Source organism: Phascolarctos cinereus, unplaced genomic scaffold, assembly GCF_003287225.1.
Source record: "Phascolarctos cinereus isolate Bilbo 61053 unplaced genomic scaffold, phaCin_HiC Scaffold_4;HRSCAF=312, whole genome shotgun sequence".
Classification (NCBI taxonomy): domain Eukaryota; kingdom Metazoa; phylum Chordata; class Mammalia; order Diprotodontia; family Phascolarctidae; genus Phascolarctos; species Phascolarctos cinereus.
This window is the reverse complement of record NW_027555847.1, coordinates 695,537,545-695,555,286: the sequence shown is the minus strand read 5'-3', so window position 1 is coordinate 695,555,286 and position 17,742 is coordinate 695,537,545. Positions and strand designations below refer to the sequence as shown.

General features: G+C 46.2%; 1 protein-coding gene across 1 annotated transcript; it reads left to right on the top strand.

The window, feature by feature from the left end:
- Positions 1-3,906: 3,906 nt before the first annotated feature.
- Positions 3,907-16,719, top strand: DDX55 (DEAD-box helicase 55). The gene is given in 15 exon segments (XM_020970261.2): positions 3,907-4,132; positions 5,436-5,486; positions 5,584-5,670; positions 6,339-6,374; positions 6,376-6,431; positions 6,524-6,586; positions 7,086-7,235; positions 7,504-7,693; positions 9,434-9,516; positions 10,912-11,043; positions 12,003-12,095; positions 13,073-13,187; positions 14,550-14,718; positions 15,339-15,631; positions 16,190-16,719. Coding segments are annotated over 15 exon segments (1,806 nt in total). The 5' UTR covers positions 3,907-4,024; the 3' UTR covers positions 16,370-16,719.
- The last annotated feature ends 1,023 nt before the right edge of the window (positions 16,720-17,742 follow it).

Genomic DNA, 17,742 nt, shown 5'->3' with positions numbered 1-17,742 from the left:
AGTGGGTGGGGGTGGCCCTGGGTACTACAGTTCTGGCAGATCTGTCAAGCTGGAAAGACTTCAGGGTTGGGCCTAGGGGTAGGAAGTGTGCTCTCCAAGGAGCAGCCTCACTTCCGAGAGTGTCTCCGTCGTTAAGAGTGGCCACAGTTGCTCTTCCCGACAACTTCATGTTGTAGCAGCCCAGATCACCAATAGCCCAGGTGTTTACCCAGCTGATGGAGTTGGATCCCCAAAGGGCTGCAGTGCGTATTTATGAATGGTCAGCCGGACAAACGCCACAATTTGATCTTTACTGAACTTCAGGTTTGTAGTGGTCTGAGTACTGGCAGCTGCTGTCAAAGTTGGAATTTTTGCAGAAGCATTTCTAAGCTTCCCATGGTTTATTTGAAAAGTCATGCCTGTAACTTAATGGCTTGAGAATAGAGTTGTAGCCATTGCAGCTCCCAGGGCTGAGAAGTGCAGTACGTAGACCTGTGTTTCTCTTTGTTCATTCTTGCAGACAGTCTTCTTTCACTTTTTTGAAGCTTGCCTTTAGAACCTTGTCCTGAAAATTTTGGTTTAGAAAGCTGTTATGCAGAATAAACAGACCTATTTGGGACATTGATCTATAAGGGAGGGGATCATTGCATTTATTAAGCACCTACACTGTGTTGTATGCTTTACAAATATCTAATTTGATTTCACAGCAATCCTGGGAGGTAGCTGCTGTTATCTCCATTGTATGGTTAAGGGAGCTGAGGCACACAGGTGAAATGATTTGCCCAGGGTCACAGCTAGTGTCTGAGGCCAGATTTGAATTCAGGTCTTCTGACTGCAGGCCCTAATGCTGTAGCCACTGTGTCATCTAGATGTTAGGAACTACCAACATCAATATTGAGTGTGCAGGGAAATCTTGGATTGATTGTCCTGGGTGGAAATCATGGGATGATAAGCTTAGGACTGGAATAGATCTTGGAGGTCTGCTCCAACTCCTTCACTTTATACGTGAGGACAGACATTGAGACCTAGTGTGGATAATTTTAGCTTAAGGTCACATAATACACTGTTTTCTACATTATTTATCAGTCACTTTTTGGATCAAAGAATCACCAAAGAAGTGTAGGTTTTGAACTTGAAAGTTCCTCAGAACTTGTGTGGTCCAGCTCCATATTATAAATGAGAAAACAGCCCAGAGAGTTTAAATATACCCATGACAGTAAAAGATGAGGGGTTCAGACTTGAAGGTCTTGTCACTTTGTTCTTTGTATGGATGCCGCTTTGCTTTATGCTCTTACTGTCTGGGGGTTGTGTGGGTCACTGGGCAGACCTGGGGCCCAGGAAAGGACACTTCCTTGGCCAAGCAGCTGTGACCTCTGTGCTTTGCTCACTTGGGGCTGGTCTTGCCTGTTATCACATGTTCTTAGTGGTGGAAGAGGGCCTATGATGTCTTGTCACCTGTCTGCATGTGCCAGTGAGGCAGCTGCAGAAGCAGTGGGGAAAATGGATCCTAGGGTCCTAGACTGTAGAGCCTGAGGGATGCTGACTCCTCTGTCCCCTTGGACAGCTGACAAAGTACTTTCCTAGAGCAGCCCTCTCTGTGAGGTAGGCAGTGCCAGAGTTCTCTCTCCCATTTCATAGATGAGGAAGCAAGTTTTGACAGGGTGTCAGGCTCACCCACACCTGTTTTCAGAAGCAGGCAAGGTCATGTAGTCCACATCCTTTGTCGATGAGGGACACTGTCCCAGAGGGAGAAAAATCAAGTGGATTCCCAGCTCAGTCTGAACCACACGGATGGTGCAAGTTTGGGCTGGAGGGGATAGGGAGCTGCCAGGGTAGTTTGGGTGAGGTGTGGGGAGGGGGTGACGTGGTGGGAAAATCACTGACAGCTGAGTAGGATGGGTAGGTGGGGAGAGCCTGGAGGCAGGCAGATCCACCAGCAGCCAGTGCAGTGGTCCCCGCATGAGGAGATGAGGGTCTGCACAGAGGCCTAGAGGTAACGTAGGAGAGGTAAGGTTGTTTTTGAGAGATGTTACAAGGGCAAGATTGATTGGCCTCAGCAGCGGATTGGACACGGGGGTGAGAGTGAGGGGACAAGTATTACACCCAGGTTTTGATCCTGGGAGACTGGGGGGATGCCGGTGCCCTTGGCAATACTAGGGAAGCTTGGAAAGGGAGAGAGTTTGGGGGAAAGATGATAAATTCTGTTTTGGGACAGATTGAGTTTAAGATGTCTATGGATAAATAGTTGGAGATCATTGAATCATGGGAACTGAGATCGAGTGCCCAGTAGGACACCCGTGGTCAAGGGGCGTGGCCTGGATGAGTATCGGGGTGGAGTGGTCTGGTAGGTAGGAGGGCCAGGAGGGAGGGTTGTCTGTCACAAATACTCAGAAGAGGCTTATTGACAGAGGGCACGAAGCATGAGGATTGAGAAAACGTCTCCCTTTGGATTTGGCAACTAAGAGATCATTAGTAACTTTGGAGAGCAGTTTCAGGGGAATGATGAGGTCAGAAGCCAGACTGCCAGGAGTTAAGAAGAGTGAGAAGAGAAAGTGGAGACACCAACGGAAGACGTTTTCTCTACGGAATTCAGCTACAAAGGGCAGCAGAGACAGAGGACGATAGCGGGGAGAGATGGTTCAGGTGAGGGTTTTTTGATGATAGGGGAGATGTGGGCACATTTGTTGGCAGCAGGGAGGCAGACAATTGAAGGATTGAGGCTCATCGAAAAGTCCGTGGTGAGTGTGAGCAGGCTGCAACCCCTGAAAAACCAGGAGTAATACGGGAATTGGAGTAGTCTAAGTCACCAAAGGATGTATGGAAGAAATGGATGGGCTGGTCTCACAGTAAAGAGAGGGTTGAATCCCGCGCCTGTGTTCCACTGGAAAGAACCCCAAAGGGCCCGGGGAGCTCCACCCCACCCCTTGCACCTGGGTGGATTTAGGGAAGAGGATGAGTAGAGTCGCCCAGGACCAGCCGGTGTGTAGACTGCGATCTGCATGGATGGTTGGAATTCCGACATTTACGAGATCACAGATACCATTGTGTTAGAGGGGAAATGGGCTGCTTGGGAGCCAGAAGGTTTTCCCCCACGGGAGGTCTTCAAGCCAAGTTCGGAGCAGGTTGGTCTGGCTGAGCCCGGATTCCTTGCAACGCGGAGAATCTGCAAAGCGCTTTCTTGTTGAAGGTCTCACAGCTGGAAGCAACAGAACTGAGCTTCGTGCAGACCCAGCTCCTCTGCCTCTTTCTCCTGCTCCCTCCCCTCCCCAAAACGTTTCCATTTTGTTTCCGCTTAATAAATGCTTGTGGACTTGAATTTTGGTCCCAATCTTTTAGTAGCAGAGAAAACGCTCTTCTGCTGATGAGCAGCTCAGTTTTGCACAATAAGCCTGGGCACGGAGAGGTTAGTAATAACTGCTGACTTGAATACAGCTCTTTAAGCGTCGCTAAGTGCTTTTCGTGTTAACTCATAGGATGCTCACGCGCCGGTGAGGCAGAGCTGCTACTTACCTCGTATTACCGGCGAGGAAGGTTAAATGAGGCTGAGGTTCAGAGACCTTCCAAAGCGTACACAGCAAATCTGTATCAAAAGCAGGACTTGAACTCGCCCTGAGCGCGGTTTTCCAACCTCTGCTGAATTCGGGGGACAGAATTAAGTCCCCTTGAAACTTCCCGATTACGTCCCTGAACTACGGGCACGTCTTTTTTTGGTTGGCTACTGCTAGAGCGCTAGCACTGGAGGCGCGGACCCGAGCTGCCGCTGGGGGCAGCCGAGGCCGGGGGCGGGGCATACCTCAGACCTCGTGCCTCCGCCCCAGCCAGCTTGCGAAGCCGGCCGCCGGCACTGAGCGGCTCTGCGCAGGCGCGTAACTTCAATCTGCATGCCCCACCCCCTTCTCGCCGCGGAACCTTCGGTCTCGGCGCGCCGCGCGCCGCGGGGCCGTTCGGAGGCGCACTCTCCGGAAGCGGATGCGAGCTGTGGCCGACTGAGGGGAAGAGTGGTCTCCTAATTCCGAGTTTTCCGGCGGGCTGCGGCGGGGCCGCGATGGAGCATGTAACGGAAGGTGCCTGGGAGACGCTGCCGGTGCCGCTGCACCCTCGGGTGCTGGCGGCTCTGCGCGAGCTCGGCTTCCCCCACATGACGCCGGTGCAGGTCGGTGGGGCCGGGGGAGAGAAGGGAAGGCCGTCCTGGGGAGGAGGGACCGGGAGCGATGGGGGAAGGGGAGGCCCGATCATGCTGCCCTCCCGCTCCGGTATGCCCCCTCCGCGGAGATCTCGGGCAACGCCGAGCAGAAGCGCCCTGGGAAGCGGACAGTTTGGAGGCCGCGGTGCCCCGGGCTCCCCTTTCCTCCCCCCCGTGTCTACGCGTCCGTCCCGGGTCCGGGCTGGGAAGCTCTTGGGGAGCCGGAGCCGGCGGGGTCATGTGCTGGGAAATCAGTGCCGGGGACGCTCAGCTAGCCGGGGCCCTTGGCCTCGTTCAGTGTCTCTGCCCCACGCCGTGGAGCCTTCGCACTTAAAGCACACGTGGTGTGGCTTCGTGGGGTTGCCGGAGGAGCCACGGGCGGGCGAGGTGGTAATCTGGCACAAGTCATTTACTCTGGGCCTCAGTTTCCTTATCTCTCTAATCCAGCATTCGGACTCCTTTAACGTGGCTTCTCAGTGGCATTGATAAAGTTATAGCGAACCCGAAGGTGGGAAGAGCTGGGTGGGGTCGCAGATGAAGCTCCAAGATCTGGATCATTGGAGGAGAATCTAGAGAGAACAGCGTCATAGAAACGTAGAGAGGAGAGTGTCAAGGAGGGGGTGATGGATTTGATGTAACCCGGCTGTTCCTTAAGGTTCCTTCAGCTCTGATGTTTTATGTCTCTACCCCGCCTCCTTTTACAGTAAGGAAACTGAGGTTCACAGAGGGGAGGTTACACGGGCTGGTTAATTGCTATGGTAGCTGAGGATTTTTGAGCTAGTAGAGTCCTTACAGATCATGTAATCCAGTCCCCTCACTTTACAGAGTTTACATTTTACAAACTGAGGTGCAGAAAATCGAAGTGACTTAGTGGCAGACTGACACCTGCCCTTCTTTGCCTGTCTAGTTAGTTAACCATCTGGAAGATGGCAAGGCAAGCGGTGGGAGCCTGAGTCAGCTCGCTCCATAGAGAAGATGGGCCAGTGGCCCATTCCCAGCTCCCTCATCACCAAGTTTTTTTGGGAGAAACAGTCCAGTGCCTGACCATAGTAATTGGTCCTTCCTCATTGACTGATGATGACTTTGGATTGGAAGTGAGGTGATGGGAGCACCCTCGCTTCTCTTTGACCTTGGTGGGGCACTTGTCAGCTCTCTCTGCCAACGTCATTTTCCTCATTTGTAAAATGGAGTATGGTGAGATGATCTCTAAATCTACATTTCCACCTCTAAGGTTGTAAGTGTTTAAATAGTTTTTTTTCCTCTTTTTCTCTAGTCTGCAACCATCCCTCTCTTTATGAAAAACAAAGATGTAGCTGCAGAAGCTGTGAGTATGCTCTGAAATCACTGTCTATCTTAGGTTTTTTACAAGAGGAAAAAGACCTTTGATTAAAGGAAGCCAAACCTCCGTGTTCTATATATAGGTCACAGGTAGCGGTAAAACACTGGCCTTTGTCATTCCTATCCTGCAAATTCTGCTGAGGAGGGATGAGAAGTTAAAAAAAATGCAGGTAAAATGATACTTGAATCATTGGTCACCATTGGTCCTTAGTGTAGATGTTGTCATTGCTGCCACAGGTGTATTGTGTCCTCATATAGCGCTCAGCTTTCTTTTGTGCTGTCCTGTGTGTGTGTGTGTGTGTGTGTGTGTGTGTGTGTGTGTCCTGGGTCCCTCTACTGGACTGTGAATTCCACATGTGCAGCCAGCATTGTGTTGTGTTCTACCCATTGAGGCTTAGTAAATAATATTAAATTAAATTGTATTGAATATAGGAAGCCTAAAAATAACAGTAAATGGAACAGTATGAGTCATAGCAGCCACTTGGAGCAGTGATACGTGTGGTCCTTGTGAGTTCTCCCATTACTGTGGTTTCCTTTAGCATGAGTTTTGACTGGTGTGTGAGAAGACTTGATTCTGAGAATTGGTAGTATAGTTGAGAGCAATATAGGAAAACCTTGCCTGGACTTTTGCTAACTCTGTGACCCTGGGTGAGTCACTTAACCTATAAAATGGGCATGATGCAGATTCTAGCCCTCACTTTATGGGGTTGTCACGAGGGTCAAATGGGGTAACATGCATTAAGTGCTTTACAACTTCAAAATGCCACAGACGTGTCAGTTATTATTAATTCCATATTGTCCAGTGTGTGAAGTCATCGAAGCTTTTCCTGCTGTGTAGGTCGGAGCCATCATCATCACACCCACGAGAGAGCTTTGCCATCCAGATCAATGAAGTGCTGCTACATTTTTCTAAGCACTTCCCACAATTTAGGTACATTACATTTACACTTTTAATTAAGCACACTTAAAATAATTAATTAATTATTTTGCCTGATTTGCCGAGAGTCTTGTCTCTTATTTTAGCCAGATTCTTTTAATTGGGGGTAGGAACCCAGGAGAAGACGTTGAGAGGTTCAAAGAACAAGGGTGAGTTAGCTTTATTTATCCTTTTCTTTCACTTCATAGCCCTGCACGTAGGAGGAGCTGCTGTCTCATTTGATGAAGGAGACCTAAGTGTTCCTTCTGCTGTGGCCCATCTTGCCTCTTCCTTAGTCTCTTTCCATCTCAGGGATTTTATCCCCAGACCAGTTTCCCCTTTGAGTTTTAATTTTGCCGTCTTTCTGTAAGGCTCTGAAGATGAGTCCCCTCTCAGGATTATGGAGGTGAAAAGGGAGGACTTTGATTCCTCTTCCCTTCTGTCCTCTTCCCACTTTCTCCCCCTTCACTGACTCTCTAGAGCCCACCACATTTGAGGTGCAGATTTACCCTTTTGGCATGCTTTGTTTGACAATGAATCTTAGATTGAGCGTTCTTTTTAACCGGGACTTAGATGCATATTTGGGCATTTGAAATTTTTGAGTCTTTGGTCATACTGATGAACGCTACGGAAGTCAAGAAAGGGCCCGGTTTCTTTTTCTTTCCAAAGTGGAAACATCATAGTTGCCACTCCAGGCCGCTTGGAGGACATGTTCAGGAGAAAGGCTGAAGGGTTGGATTTGGCGAATTGTGTGAAGTCCCTTGACATCCTGGTGTTGGATGAAGCAGACCGCCTTCTGGACATGGGCTTTGAAGCAAGGTACTTTGAGCAGAGCAACTCTGAATCAGCCTCCTTTTTTTCCTCTTGATTTCTGGCTGAGTTCTCTGGTCATTTTAAAACAACATCAGGACGATGGTTCTTGGGATTGTTGATGCGTTGTATGCTGCTGTGAAATTTTGGTCTTAACTCTTTGTCTGCTTGGATTGAATTTTTAAAAATCTTTCTTAAAGCATCTGCTGCTCTTTCAGAAGCATTACTGCTTCATTGTGTTGTTCTGGGTGCTTCCTTTTTTTGTCTCTATTACCAGTATAAATACCATTCTGGAATTTTTGCCAAAGCAGAGGAGAACAGGCCTCTTCTCCGCCACTCAGACTCAAGAGGTTGAGAACCTGGTGAGGGCAGGGCTTCGGAATCCCGTCCGCATTTCCGTGAAAGAGAAAGGGGTGGCAGCTTCGAGCACCCAGAAGACTCCCAGCCGCCTGCAGAACTACTACATGGTGAGGGGCCGGCTGCCAGGCTTTGTCCAGGGACCCCTTGGCTCTTCTTAGAAAGGTTCTAGGGACTCAGCAGTGCTGGGTGAGATCTGCAGCTTGGGCCCGGCAGCCGTTGTGTGGACTGTTTCCTAAGGACTCTGCAGTAGATGTTGTTTTCCTTATCGTGTGCCTACTGGGTACAAGGCAGTAATCGACCCTTGATGCCTGAGAGCTGTTTCTGAATGCAGTCTTTGCCCCGGCTTATTTAAGTGCTCACTTCAAGCAAGAGTAGAAGCCCACACACATTCTGGGGGGTGGGGGGGAAGGTCTGACTTCTCATCTGTAGTCTGGCAAGGAAACTTTGACTGACATTTCAAATGCTCTGCTTGGCAGGATAAATATTATTTTGAATATGGGTCTGGCCTCTGGGGATAGCTAGGATTTAATTTCCTTTCCCATAAGCTTTTGTTTCCTGGCTAGAAGGTGGAAAGTTTTTTGGGAAATTAGATCTCTAGGTCAGAAAGATGATATTCTTCCTGGCAAATGTTTATTTTAGATCCTGCAGCTCCCCCTGTTGGCCTTCCTTGGAGATGCTGCTGACAGCTCTGCTTTTCAATCCTCACTCATTCATTTATTCATTTTTTCACCACATATTTACCGGGTGTATATTTCCCTGCCCTGAAGGAGTTACCATTTTAGTGGAGATGGGGGGATATGTAGAATTTCAGATTCTTCTCCCATCCCCTCAACATCAAAGTGTTCCCCATTCCCATCTGTCTTCCAGTGTTTGAAGGCCTGTTATACAAAGGGGTAAACACTTGTTTTCTTTGACTGAAGGCTGAACGATGTTTTTATGAAGCAAATGGATGCTTGTTGTCAGGAGATGCTTTCTTTGAATATCACTATCTAAAAGGAGGATGGGCCACCTTCGAAGGGTGTGGGTGGATTTTGGTGAAGGTGATTCTTGGTCAGGAATGAGATAACCGATGTGGTTTCTGGGGTCCCTTCCTGTGCCGACCTCTTTTGATTCTATTATGTACCATGAACAGAAACTTCATACTTCTTTTTTTTGAGCACTTATTAAAAATTTGGAGGGGGCAGCGAGGTGGCACAGTGGATAGAGCACTGACTCTGAAGTCAAGAGGACCTGAGTTCAAATCCAGCCTCAGGCCAAACACTTGACACTTTTTAGCTTTGTGCCCTAGGCAAGTCACTTAACCCCAGGTGCTCCCCTCAAAAAATTGGGGGCAGTTATACCTGGTCCTGGAGGGTGGATTTGAAGTCCATGCTTCCCCTTTCCATGCTATAATCCTGCACTTTAATTTCACTTTGACTAACAGTGATCTCCTGGAATCTGCGCTACCAAAGAAATGTCTGATTATCATTCCAGCGAAAATATCCAGTGAATGGGTGAATTAATTCCCTTAAAATCTGTATGCTGGGACTGAGAAATTCAATGGAGAGAGAGTTGTAAAAATTAACTCACATTTTTATAGCCTCTCAAGGTTTACAAAGCCTTTTCCTCACAATAGTCCTGTGAGGTAGGTGGTACAGGGATTGTGATCCCCATTTTACAGATAAAGAAATTGAGGCTCAGAAATGAAAAAGGGCCCATATATTGTTGTCAGGTGATATTTGTCCTTTGATAACCTGACTCCACAGTTGAGAGTATTTTTACTGTACTATGTTCAAAGTTGTCTTTTTTTAAAAATTTTTCATTTCTTTTTTATACCTTTTAGTTTTCATTCCTTTGTTATTGTGCAGGTATGCAGAGCAGATGAGAAATTTAATCAACTTGTGCATTTTCTCCGAAATCATAAGCAGGAAAAACACCTGGTGTTCTTCAGGTATGGTTCTTGGGCTCCCTTGGGATTGGGGAAAGTACATACAGTGATCCAGCAAAGCATTGTTATTGGTACAGGATGCATGAATAAGTGTTACCAGGCCTCGAGTCTCTTTGGATTCTCTCCACAATAGTATTGGCCCTTGTTTCAAAATGGAAGCCAGGAACAACTTTGTACAAGTTTTGCCTTTATTCTGTTGGCTCAAACCCAGCTGTGGTTATGAAAGTGCGTTGTACGCACTTCTTTATCACTTGTCCTCCCGTCACCAAAGTGCATTGTTTTCTAGAAGTCAAGACCAGCAGCTGTTTGAGGAGAATCTCATAGGTAATTAATCTTCTATGAGTAGGGTAACAGCAGCTAGGTGGTATGGTGGATAGAATTCCGGGCCTGGAGTCAGGCCCTTCCTGAGTTCAAATCTGGCCTCAGACACTTACTAGATGTGTGACCCTGGGTGAGTCACTTAATCCTGTTTGCCTCAGTTGTCTCATCTGTAAAATGAGTTGAAGAAGGAAATGGCAAAGTCTAGTATCTCTGCCAAGAAAACCCCCCCAAACCCACGTGGGGTCACGAAGAATCAGGCATGACTGGAAATGACTAAACAACAACGAGAAGGAGTTGTTTAGGTAGAGGAGGTTAAAAAAAAAAAGCCAGACGTGAAAATCAGGCCTTATGATAGAGTGAGAAAGACAGCTGCTTGGGAGACCTTGATTTTAGTCCTTGGCTTTGCCAACAGATTGGCCACATGAGCTTAAAGCAGGGGAAACTGAGGCCACATGTGGCCTTGAGGCCAAAGGTTCCCCACTCTTGTCTTAAGGGAAGTGACTTAACATCTCTGGGCCTCAGTTTCCTCTTCAGTAAAATGAGAATGTTAATACTTGCTCTGTCTCTTAATGTTATTGAGAAAATCAGATGACAGAATGTGTGGGAAAGTACTTTAGAAACTAAAATGTGCATATAATTATGACGATAGTGAGTTAGCATTTTAGCTTAGGCAGCCTCCCATTTGGAGGTCAGGGCCTTTGGCTAGAACACATTACGATTCCCCTATCTACAATCTTGGCTGTGGAGACCACAACCTTAGTGTTTCAACTCATACAAAACACATCTGTCATCAAAGGACTTTAATCCCGTGACCCAAGAGGTCACGTTCTGCAGATTGGAATTGGGGACTGTGTTGTGTTTGCCAGGCTCTCATCATTAAGAAGAGTCTTTTAATACTTATGTTGTTCCTCTGATATTTATTTTGAAATTTTTAAGTTTGGAAAATGATAATTGGGAGTAGGTTTATCTCTTCGTATCTTCCTTCCCCTCATTTTATTTCAAAGACTTTGGGAGCACAAATTATGTTGAAATTTTAGGTGATTTGTTTTTGTTTTTGTTTTTTTTCGGTCCCCATAGTACTTGTGCCTGTGTGGAATATTATGGGAAGGCTTTGGAGGCCCTGGTTAAAAATGTAAAAATAATGTGCATTCATGGGAAGATGAAACATAGACGCAGTAAGATATTCATGGAGTTTCGCAAACTGCAAAGGTAGGTTTGCTTCCTGCAAGATTTCACTGGGTCCCAGGGGCAGAAAAGATACAGAACATTAAAGTCAGTTGTGGTGAAACAGGAACGTTGTGTTCCCTCCAGCCCAGCGTGCCCTCAAGTTGGCTGCCCACAGGGCAGGTCTACACATCAGCAGCTTGGATGTCGAAAAATAGTTGACGTTTTGGGCTTGATGGTACGGCCACATATTGAATGATCGCGCTTTTTAATTTGAGGAAGAAAAATGTCACTTCTTGTCTTTGAATAACTGTAAGCAGAGGCATCTATGTTTTTTCCACCTGCTGAGTTGTGTGGTCAGTAACCATGTGTCTGGACTCCATAGTGGTTTTTTCAAGTATTATTTAATTGAGGCTTGACACCTGGTTGTAGACAGTTACGTGCCAAGTTGTAGGTAAGCAGTTAGGCTCACTAATTAGACAAGAAAAGGTTTTGCTAAAAACCTTGTGTGTGCTGTATTTGGCCCTTCAGCATGCATGTTGTCCATCCACACTGTAGAGGAATGAATACTTTGTTGTTCCCGTTACTTGTTTTCATGTGGAAATTTTGCCCTTGATCCACATTTTCAGTGGGAGTTGGCAATTTTAATTAAATGTTGTGCTGCTGGAGTAATGAAATTTTGTCGGATCCTTGAGATTTTCAGAGGAAAAGCCCCCCCCCCCACCACCACCCTGGTGTAGAGCATTAAATGCACTGTGTGTGTGACAGGCTTTGAAGATACCATCTGTGCAGTCAGGCTTCTCTTCTTAGTAAGTACAGTCTTACTATTCAATTTGCTTTTGGTCCCATATTACACACAGTTAATTCTGACAGATGTTTCCATCACGACATGTTCTTAACACAGAGTTTCTTGGTAGAATGAATACTCACTAAGTACTGTTTGGTGATATTGAAGCTAGTTAACTTTTAATCATAATAAATGCTTTTGTTTTTCAATTTCACAGCGGTATTTTAGTGTGCACTGATGTGATGGCCCGGGGAATAGACATTCCTGAAGTAAATTGGGTTTTGCAGTATGACCCACCTAGCAATGCAAGGTACAACACGTTCTTTCTGATAATGGTTGTGAAAGCAGTTCGTAAGCATACTATTTGGTGATAATGTTGCTTTAAAAAAAAAATTGGTATTGATATCATGAGTGGTGCAGTGGGTGGAGGGCTGGCCTTGGACTTAGGAAGCCCTCAGTTCAGAGCCCGCCACTCTCACACGCTGGCCTTGCTTCTTGGGGGCCTTCAAGCAGTTCTTAGACTTGGAAGTGGCTGATAACCTGTGTGGGTCAAGGAAGTTCCTGTATTGGGGAGTGTTCACTTTATCACTCACTCCCGTCCCGCATATGTCGCAGGGCTCTGTGATAGTCCAGATAATTGTCACTGTCAGAATTCCCAGCCCTGATGCTGATTGCCACCCATCTCTAACTTAGAGAAGTGTTTTCAATGATTAAGTCAGCCCAGGGTCCCACACCTAGTAAGTGTCAGGTATTTGAATTCAGGTCCTCTGGCCTCCAGGGCCCTGCCTTTCTTCCCAGTGCTGAGAGTTAAATGTGGCCTGATCTGTGGAGCTTGCCTTTTGACTAATAGGAAAATGCCCTCTTACCAGTAACTTTCTTAGATTGGTGCACACAGAACAGAGCTCAGCATTGTTTTCATCTCCCTGTTGCGTGTCCTCATCCCCCAGCTTTGGCCTCCACTTTGCGGCCAGCCCACAGAAGGCATGTTACTGTGTGTGAGGAGCCCCATCTTCCCTTTTTCACCCATGTTATTTCTATTCTGTTACCCTCCCCCAGGAGCCTCCCTTTGTAACAAAGATTTAAAAAAGAGAAGACAGTTAAGCAGAACCCGTAGAGAGATGCAGCATGTTCCAGAGTGTGCAGTGGCACTGCCTCTCTCCTTCCCCCTGCGTTCCTCGGTCATGTCCTTGGGACCACGACTGGCCACCATGCTCAGATGGCTTTCCCTTCCATTGCCCTTGTTTTCTGGTTCTGCTCACTGCCTCTCCTCCCCATCTTTATTCGCAGCGCCTTCGTGCATCGCTGTGGGCGCACAGCACGGATCGGCCACGCTGGCAGCGCGCTCGTATTCTTGCTTCCCATGGAAGAGTCCTACGTCAACTTCCTCTCCATCAACCAAAAAGTAAGTTGGTTTTTCTTTTCCTCCAGCACTCGGTAACACGAGAGGTGAGAAGGAAAGAGTTCAGGATTGGGAGTGTGAGGGCCCTGCCCTGACTAGCTGGGGTGACTTTGGCCAAGTCCCTGTGTTAGCCTCTTGAGGACTTCAGTTCTGTGAAATAGGTGGGCTGGACTAAATATCTCCGAAGCTCCTTTCTGCCCTGACCTTATAATCTTGAGCAAATGCAACCTTCAAGTGCTTATTGAGACTTCAGGTTGTAGTCTCTTTCATGTCATTGAAATGTACAGCATACAGGAGCCAGTGCTGACCTTGGACTTAGAAGACCTGGGTTCAGATCCTGCCCTGACCCTTTCTAGCTGTGTGACCAGGGCAAGTTCCATCACCGCATGTGGCCTTAATTTCCCCATTTGTAAAGTGAGGGAGTTGGAGTTGAGGGACTCTGAGGTGCTTCCAGCTCTGTCTCTAGTCCTGTCATGCTGGGACTATCTTGGCCTCCACCGAGCATATGGTCCTTCCATTTGGGGAACAGGACACGTACAGAGATGACAGCCCCAGTAGTAAACAGTGGAGTTTCTGGTATGAAAAAGCAGAGCCCCCGGTGAGATCTGGGGCGTGGGGGAAGGTCATTACTGCCTCAGGGTCAGCACAGGCTTCCTGGAGTGGGAGGGTGACAGGCCACTTTGGATTGGGCTTCAGAGGGTGGACAGGAATTCAATAAGGGAGGAGGAGAAGTGGGTGCAAGGGGACATTCCAGATGTAGGAGGAGCTGAACAAAGAAAGGGAAGAGGGACGCTTCCAGATTGGTGTGGGAGCGGAGAGAACAGAGAATGTCCCCAGTGCGAGGAAAGTCATTGGAACATAGAACATAGACCTGAGGGACCATCACGTATGGAACACGAACACGAGTTGTGCTGGGGCAGGTCCCTTCTGCTCCTCATGTACGGTGAAGTCAGGGGGCACACAGCTTCCAACAGACAGAAAAGGAACCAGCTGCAGCATAAGGCACATTGACCAGCTGGGCATAACTCACGGAGGAATTTATTTTGCTTGATTATGCACATTTTACAGGCCTTTGGGTTTTTGGGTCTTTTTTTTTTTTTGAAGGGTAGTGGGAGGGAGAATGAAAAAAAATGCTTGCTAATTGAAAAAATTTTAATTTAAAAGGAATGGTTCTATGTATTTAAACAAATAAAGAAAATGAGGGGTTTGGACTAGACCTGTGTCCTTTTCAGCTCTAAAGTCTGTGATGGTGTGGTCTGGGTGTTTCCTCCAAGTTCACTGGTGACAGCTTGGAGGGGTATATTGGGGGCCTTAGGGACAGTTTATTGGATTCAGGCCCAGTATTGAAGGCTGTGATTTTGGTAGTGTCCCCTGCAGGAGATGAAGCCACAGAAAAACCCAGCTGACCTTCTCCCCCAGCTCAAATCAATGGCTCTGGCGGACCGAGCAATGTTTGAAAAGGGCATGAAAGCGTTTGTATCTTGTGTCCAGGCCTATGCAAAGCACGAATGCAATCTCATCTTCCGGTTAAAAGGTGAACTTTTGCCATTTGCTTATTTTTGCTCCCACTTCACACATCTGATGCTTTCCCAGATATTGCTGTTGTGTTAAGGTAGTACTCTTAATGTCGGTATTAGTAAGGAAACACATCCTTGGGTTTCAGGTTTAAACAGGCTGTAGCAATAACAGCAGCGGCAGCGTTTATTCAGCACTTACTGTGTTCCAGGCACTGGGCTTGGTGCTTTACAAATATTATCTCATCTGATCCTCCCAATAGTCCTCTCAGGTAACTGCTGTTATTATCCCATTTTACAGTTGAGGAAATTGAGGCAGAGGTCCAGTGACATGCCCGAGGTCACACAGCTAGTCAGTGTCTGAAGCTGGAGTTGAAATCAAGTTTTTCAGGCCTTTTGCACAAAACTCTAGCCACGGATACAGCAGCTTCCTCCTGAAATAGAGAAGTTACTGACCACTGAATTTCATTGACAAGCTGATACTCAGATTTTAGTGGTTTGTAAAAAAGCCTACTGTATTTTAATTTCTTCAGAAACGTTAAACTCTTTGGTTTTGTTAAGAAAAAAACCACATGCTGTCCAGGTGCAAGACAAATTTTTTTTTCTGATTGTGACTAATGCTGATTTTTAAATTATTTAGATCTTGATTTTGCTAGTCTTGCCCGAGGTTTTGCCCTCCTGCGGATGCCCAAGATGCCAGAGCTAAGGGGAAAACAGTTTCCGGATTTCATGCCTGTTACTATTGATACAGACACTATTGCATTTAAAGATAAAAACAGAGAGAAACAGAGACAAAAATTTCTAGAGCAACAGAGAGAAGAGAAAAAAGAGAATGAAGGGAAAAAGAAATTTATCAAGAACAAAGCCTGGTCAAAGCAGAAAGCCAAGAAGGAAAAGAAGAAAAAAATGATTGAAAAGAGGAAAAGAGAAGAGGTAGTGTATACAACCTTCTTTTGGCTAAGTCGCATGTAAATTCACCTTTGAATCTCTGAGCAAGTACAAAGTATGCTTGTGAGTGACCTTAAAAACAAGAGAAGTCATCTGGACAGATGTAGGCAAGGGCTTAAAATTTTACCACTTTTTTACATTTTGGTGACTGGTTTCCAGTAATTCTAATTTTTGTGGTGAGCAAATTAATTATAATTTGATTGAGCAAGTTATTCTAATTTGAGGGGCATGCATGTATAATTTTTAAAAATGAGTCATTGGGACCAATGTTAGTTTTAGAAGATGAGTGAAGAAACAGTTACTTCATCTCATTAGAGAACAGGGGGAATTCTGGGGTGGAACACTGTACCCACTTTGGTCTGTTTTTGTTAAAAGAAAGGTGTGGGGGGGTATGATGGGTAGTGGGATGGCATGGAAGATGGTCATGCCATGACAACAGGAGGCATTTACAAACCTTTAAAAAGTACATAAGCCATTTGCTTCTACCATGCATTTATGTTTCCAGGAATTTAATGAACAGTCACTGGTTTCTTCTGCTTCCAGGAGTTTGATATTGAAGATGAAGACATGCAAGAGCTGCTCAATGATACAAGACTCTTGAAAAAGTTAAAAAAGGGCAAAATGAGTGAAGAAGAGTTTGAGAAGAGGTTGTTGGCACGTGGCAAAGGCGAGGCCGAGCTGGCGGATTTGGGCTCCTCAGATCTAGATGGGGATGACAGCTGACTCCTGGTGGGCCATGTGGCAGCTGCAGCATCAGTGGAGGGCACCCTTTAATGAGTTCAGTGACCCGTACTGGGGGAGGGGGTGGTGGAAGGGAATGGGACCGACTGTTCTGTTCCTGCCTCAGGTGGAAATCTGGGCAGACATCCTTGCTCAGAAGCTGCGCTGTCTGCCTGGAAGCGGCTGGCTATGAATCACATCCCAGGGATCTCGTTTCTGCCTCCACCTTCTCAGCATGACTGAGGGACGCAAAAACATTTTTGCATATACATAAGTGTTGATATTTATTTTGAACCATTTTCCTACCGCTTTCTTGGAGCTAGTTTAAGAAATAAAGGTAATGAAACACTCGATTGTCAGCTTTTGAGTCATAGTTATTCTGTAACCTTTAACTAGGGATTTGGCTTCCTTTGTGGACATTGCTGCTGGGTTCGTGTGCTGTAGGTGGGGCCTATGGGGGGTAATGTTGTTCTGAAGGTGAATATTTGAAAAATCGAAAAGGGTGAACCATTTTTCCCAGGGGCAATTATTCTGGAGTACTTTCTTTTAGGGAAACCATTTACCTTGACCTGAATGGTTTCACGTGCTATTTCTTAATGTAGCAGGATTGTACATTAACAAAGTGAATATTGCAGTGGGCTTTATGGCTTCCTTTTGGAATTTATTTGCTTGTAACATATTAAAATTTTTCAGTGCTTTTTGGAAAGTTGCCAGTTTTACCCAAAATAATGTTCCTGAAAGTTTAGGGCTGTAAACTTTGCTTAGTACAGGGATTCTTAACCTGGCGTCTATTTCACTGATTGATTTCCTTTGAAATTTCATGTATTTTATTTATTTGAAAACATTCTGGAAGGGGGGTCCTGACACAATATAGCTTCAGGACCCTTGATTTAGAGGAAATTTATGTCTTCCCCAGCTACAGAACTCAAGTTTTTATTCCTGAAGGCCTCTTTATCCAGAGGTGAAAAATGAGGTTCAGTTAAAAATCAGTCCTTCATGGAGTTTCCAGCATTCGTGCCTGGGCTTTTTGTGCAGGGTCAGCAATGGCAGCCCAATGCTTTGTGTCTCAAGGGAAGAAAGTCCTGTCCGGTGAGATGGGTGTTCACCAGTCACGGGAACATGTATGGGGAGACTCAAGGTTACAGAGCCGGGTTGTCCTCTCAAGTTACACTTGAGTTTGGCTTGTATCTTGAGGAATCATTAAATATGGTAACAATAACACTGAAGTAGAGCTTTGAGGTTTGCAAAACACCCCTGGGAGGTGGGTATATGTTACATATCTCATATTTATTTATATCGTATTTAGGAAAACTGAGGTAGACAGGTTAAGTGACTTGCCAGGGGTCTACTAAAACTGTCTGAGGCTGGATTTGATC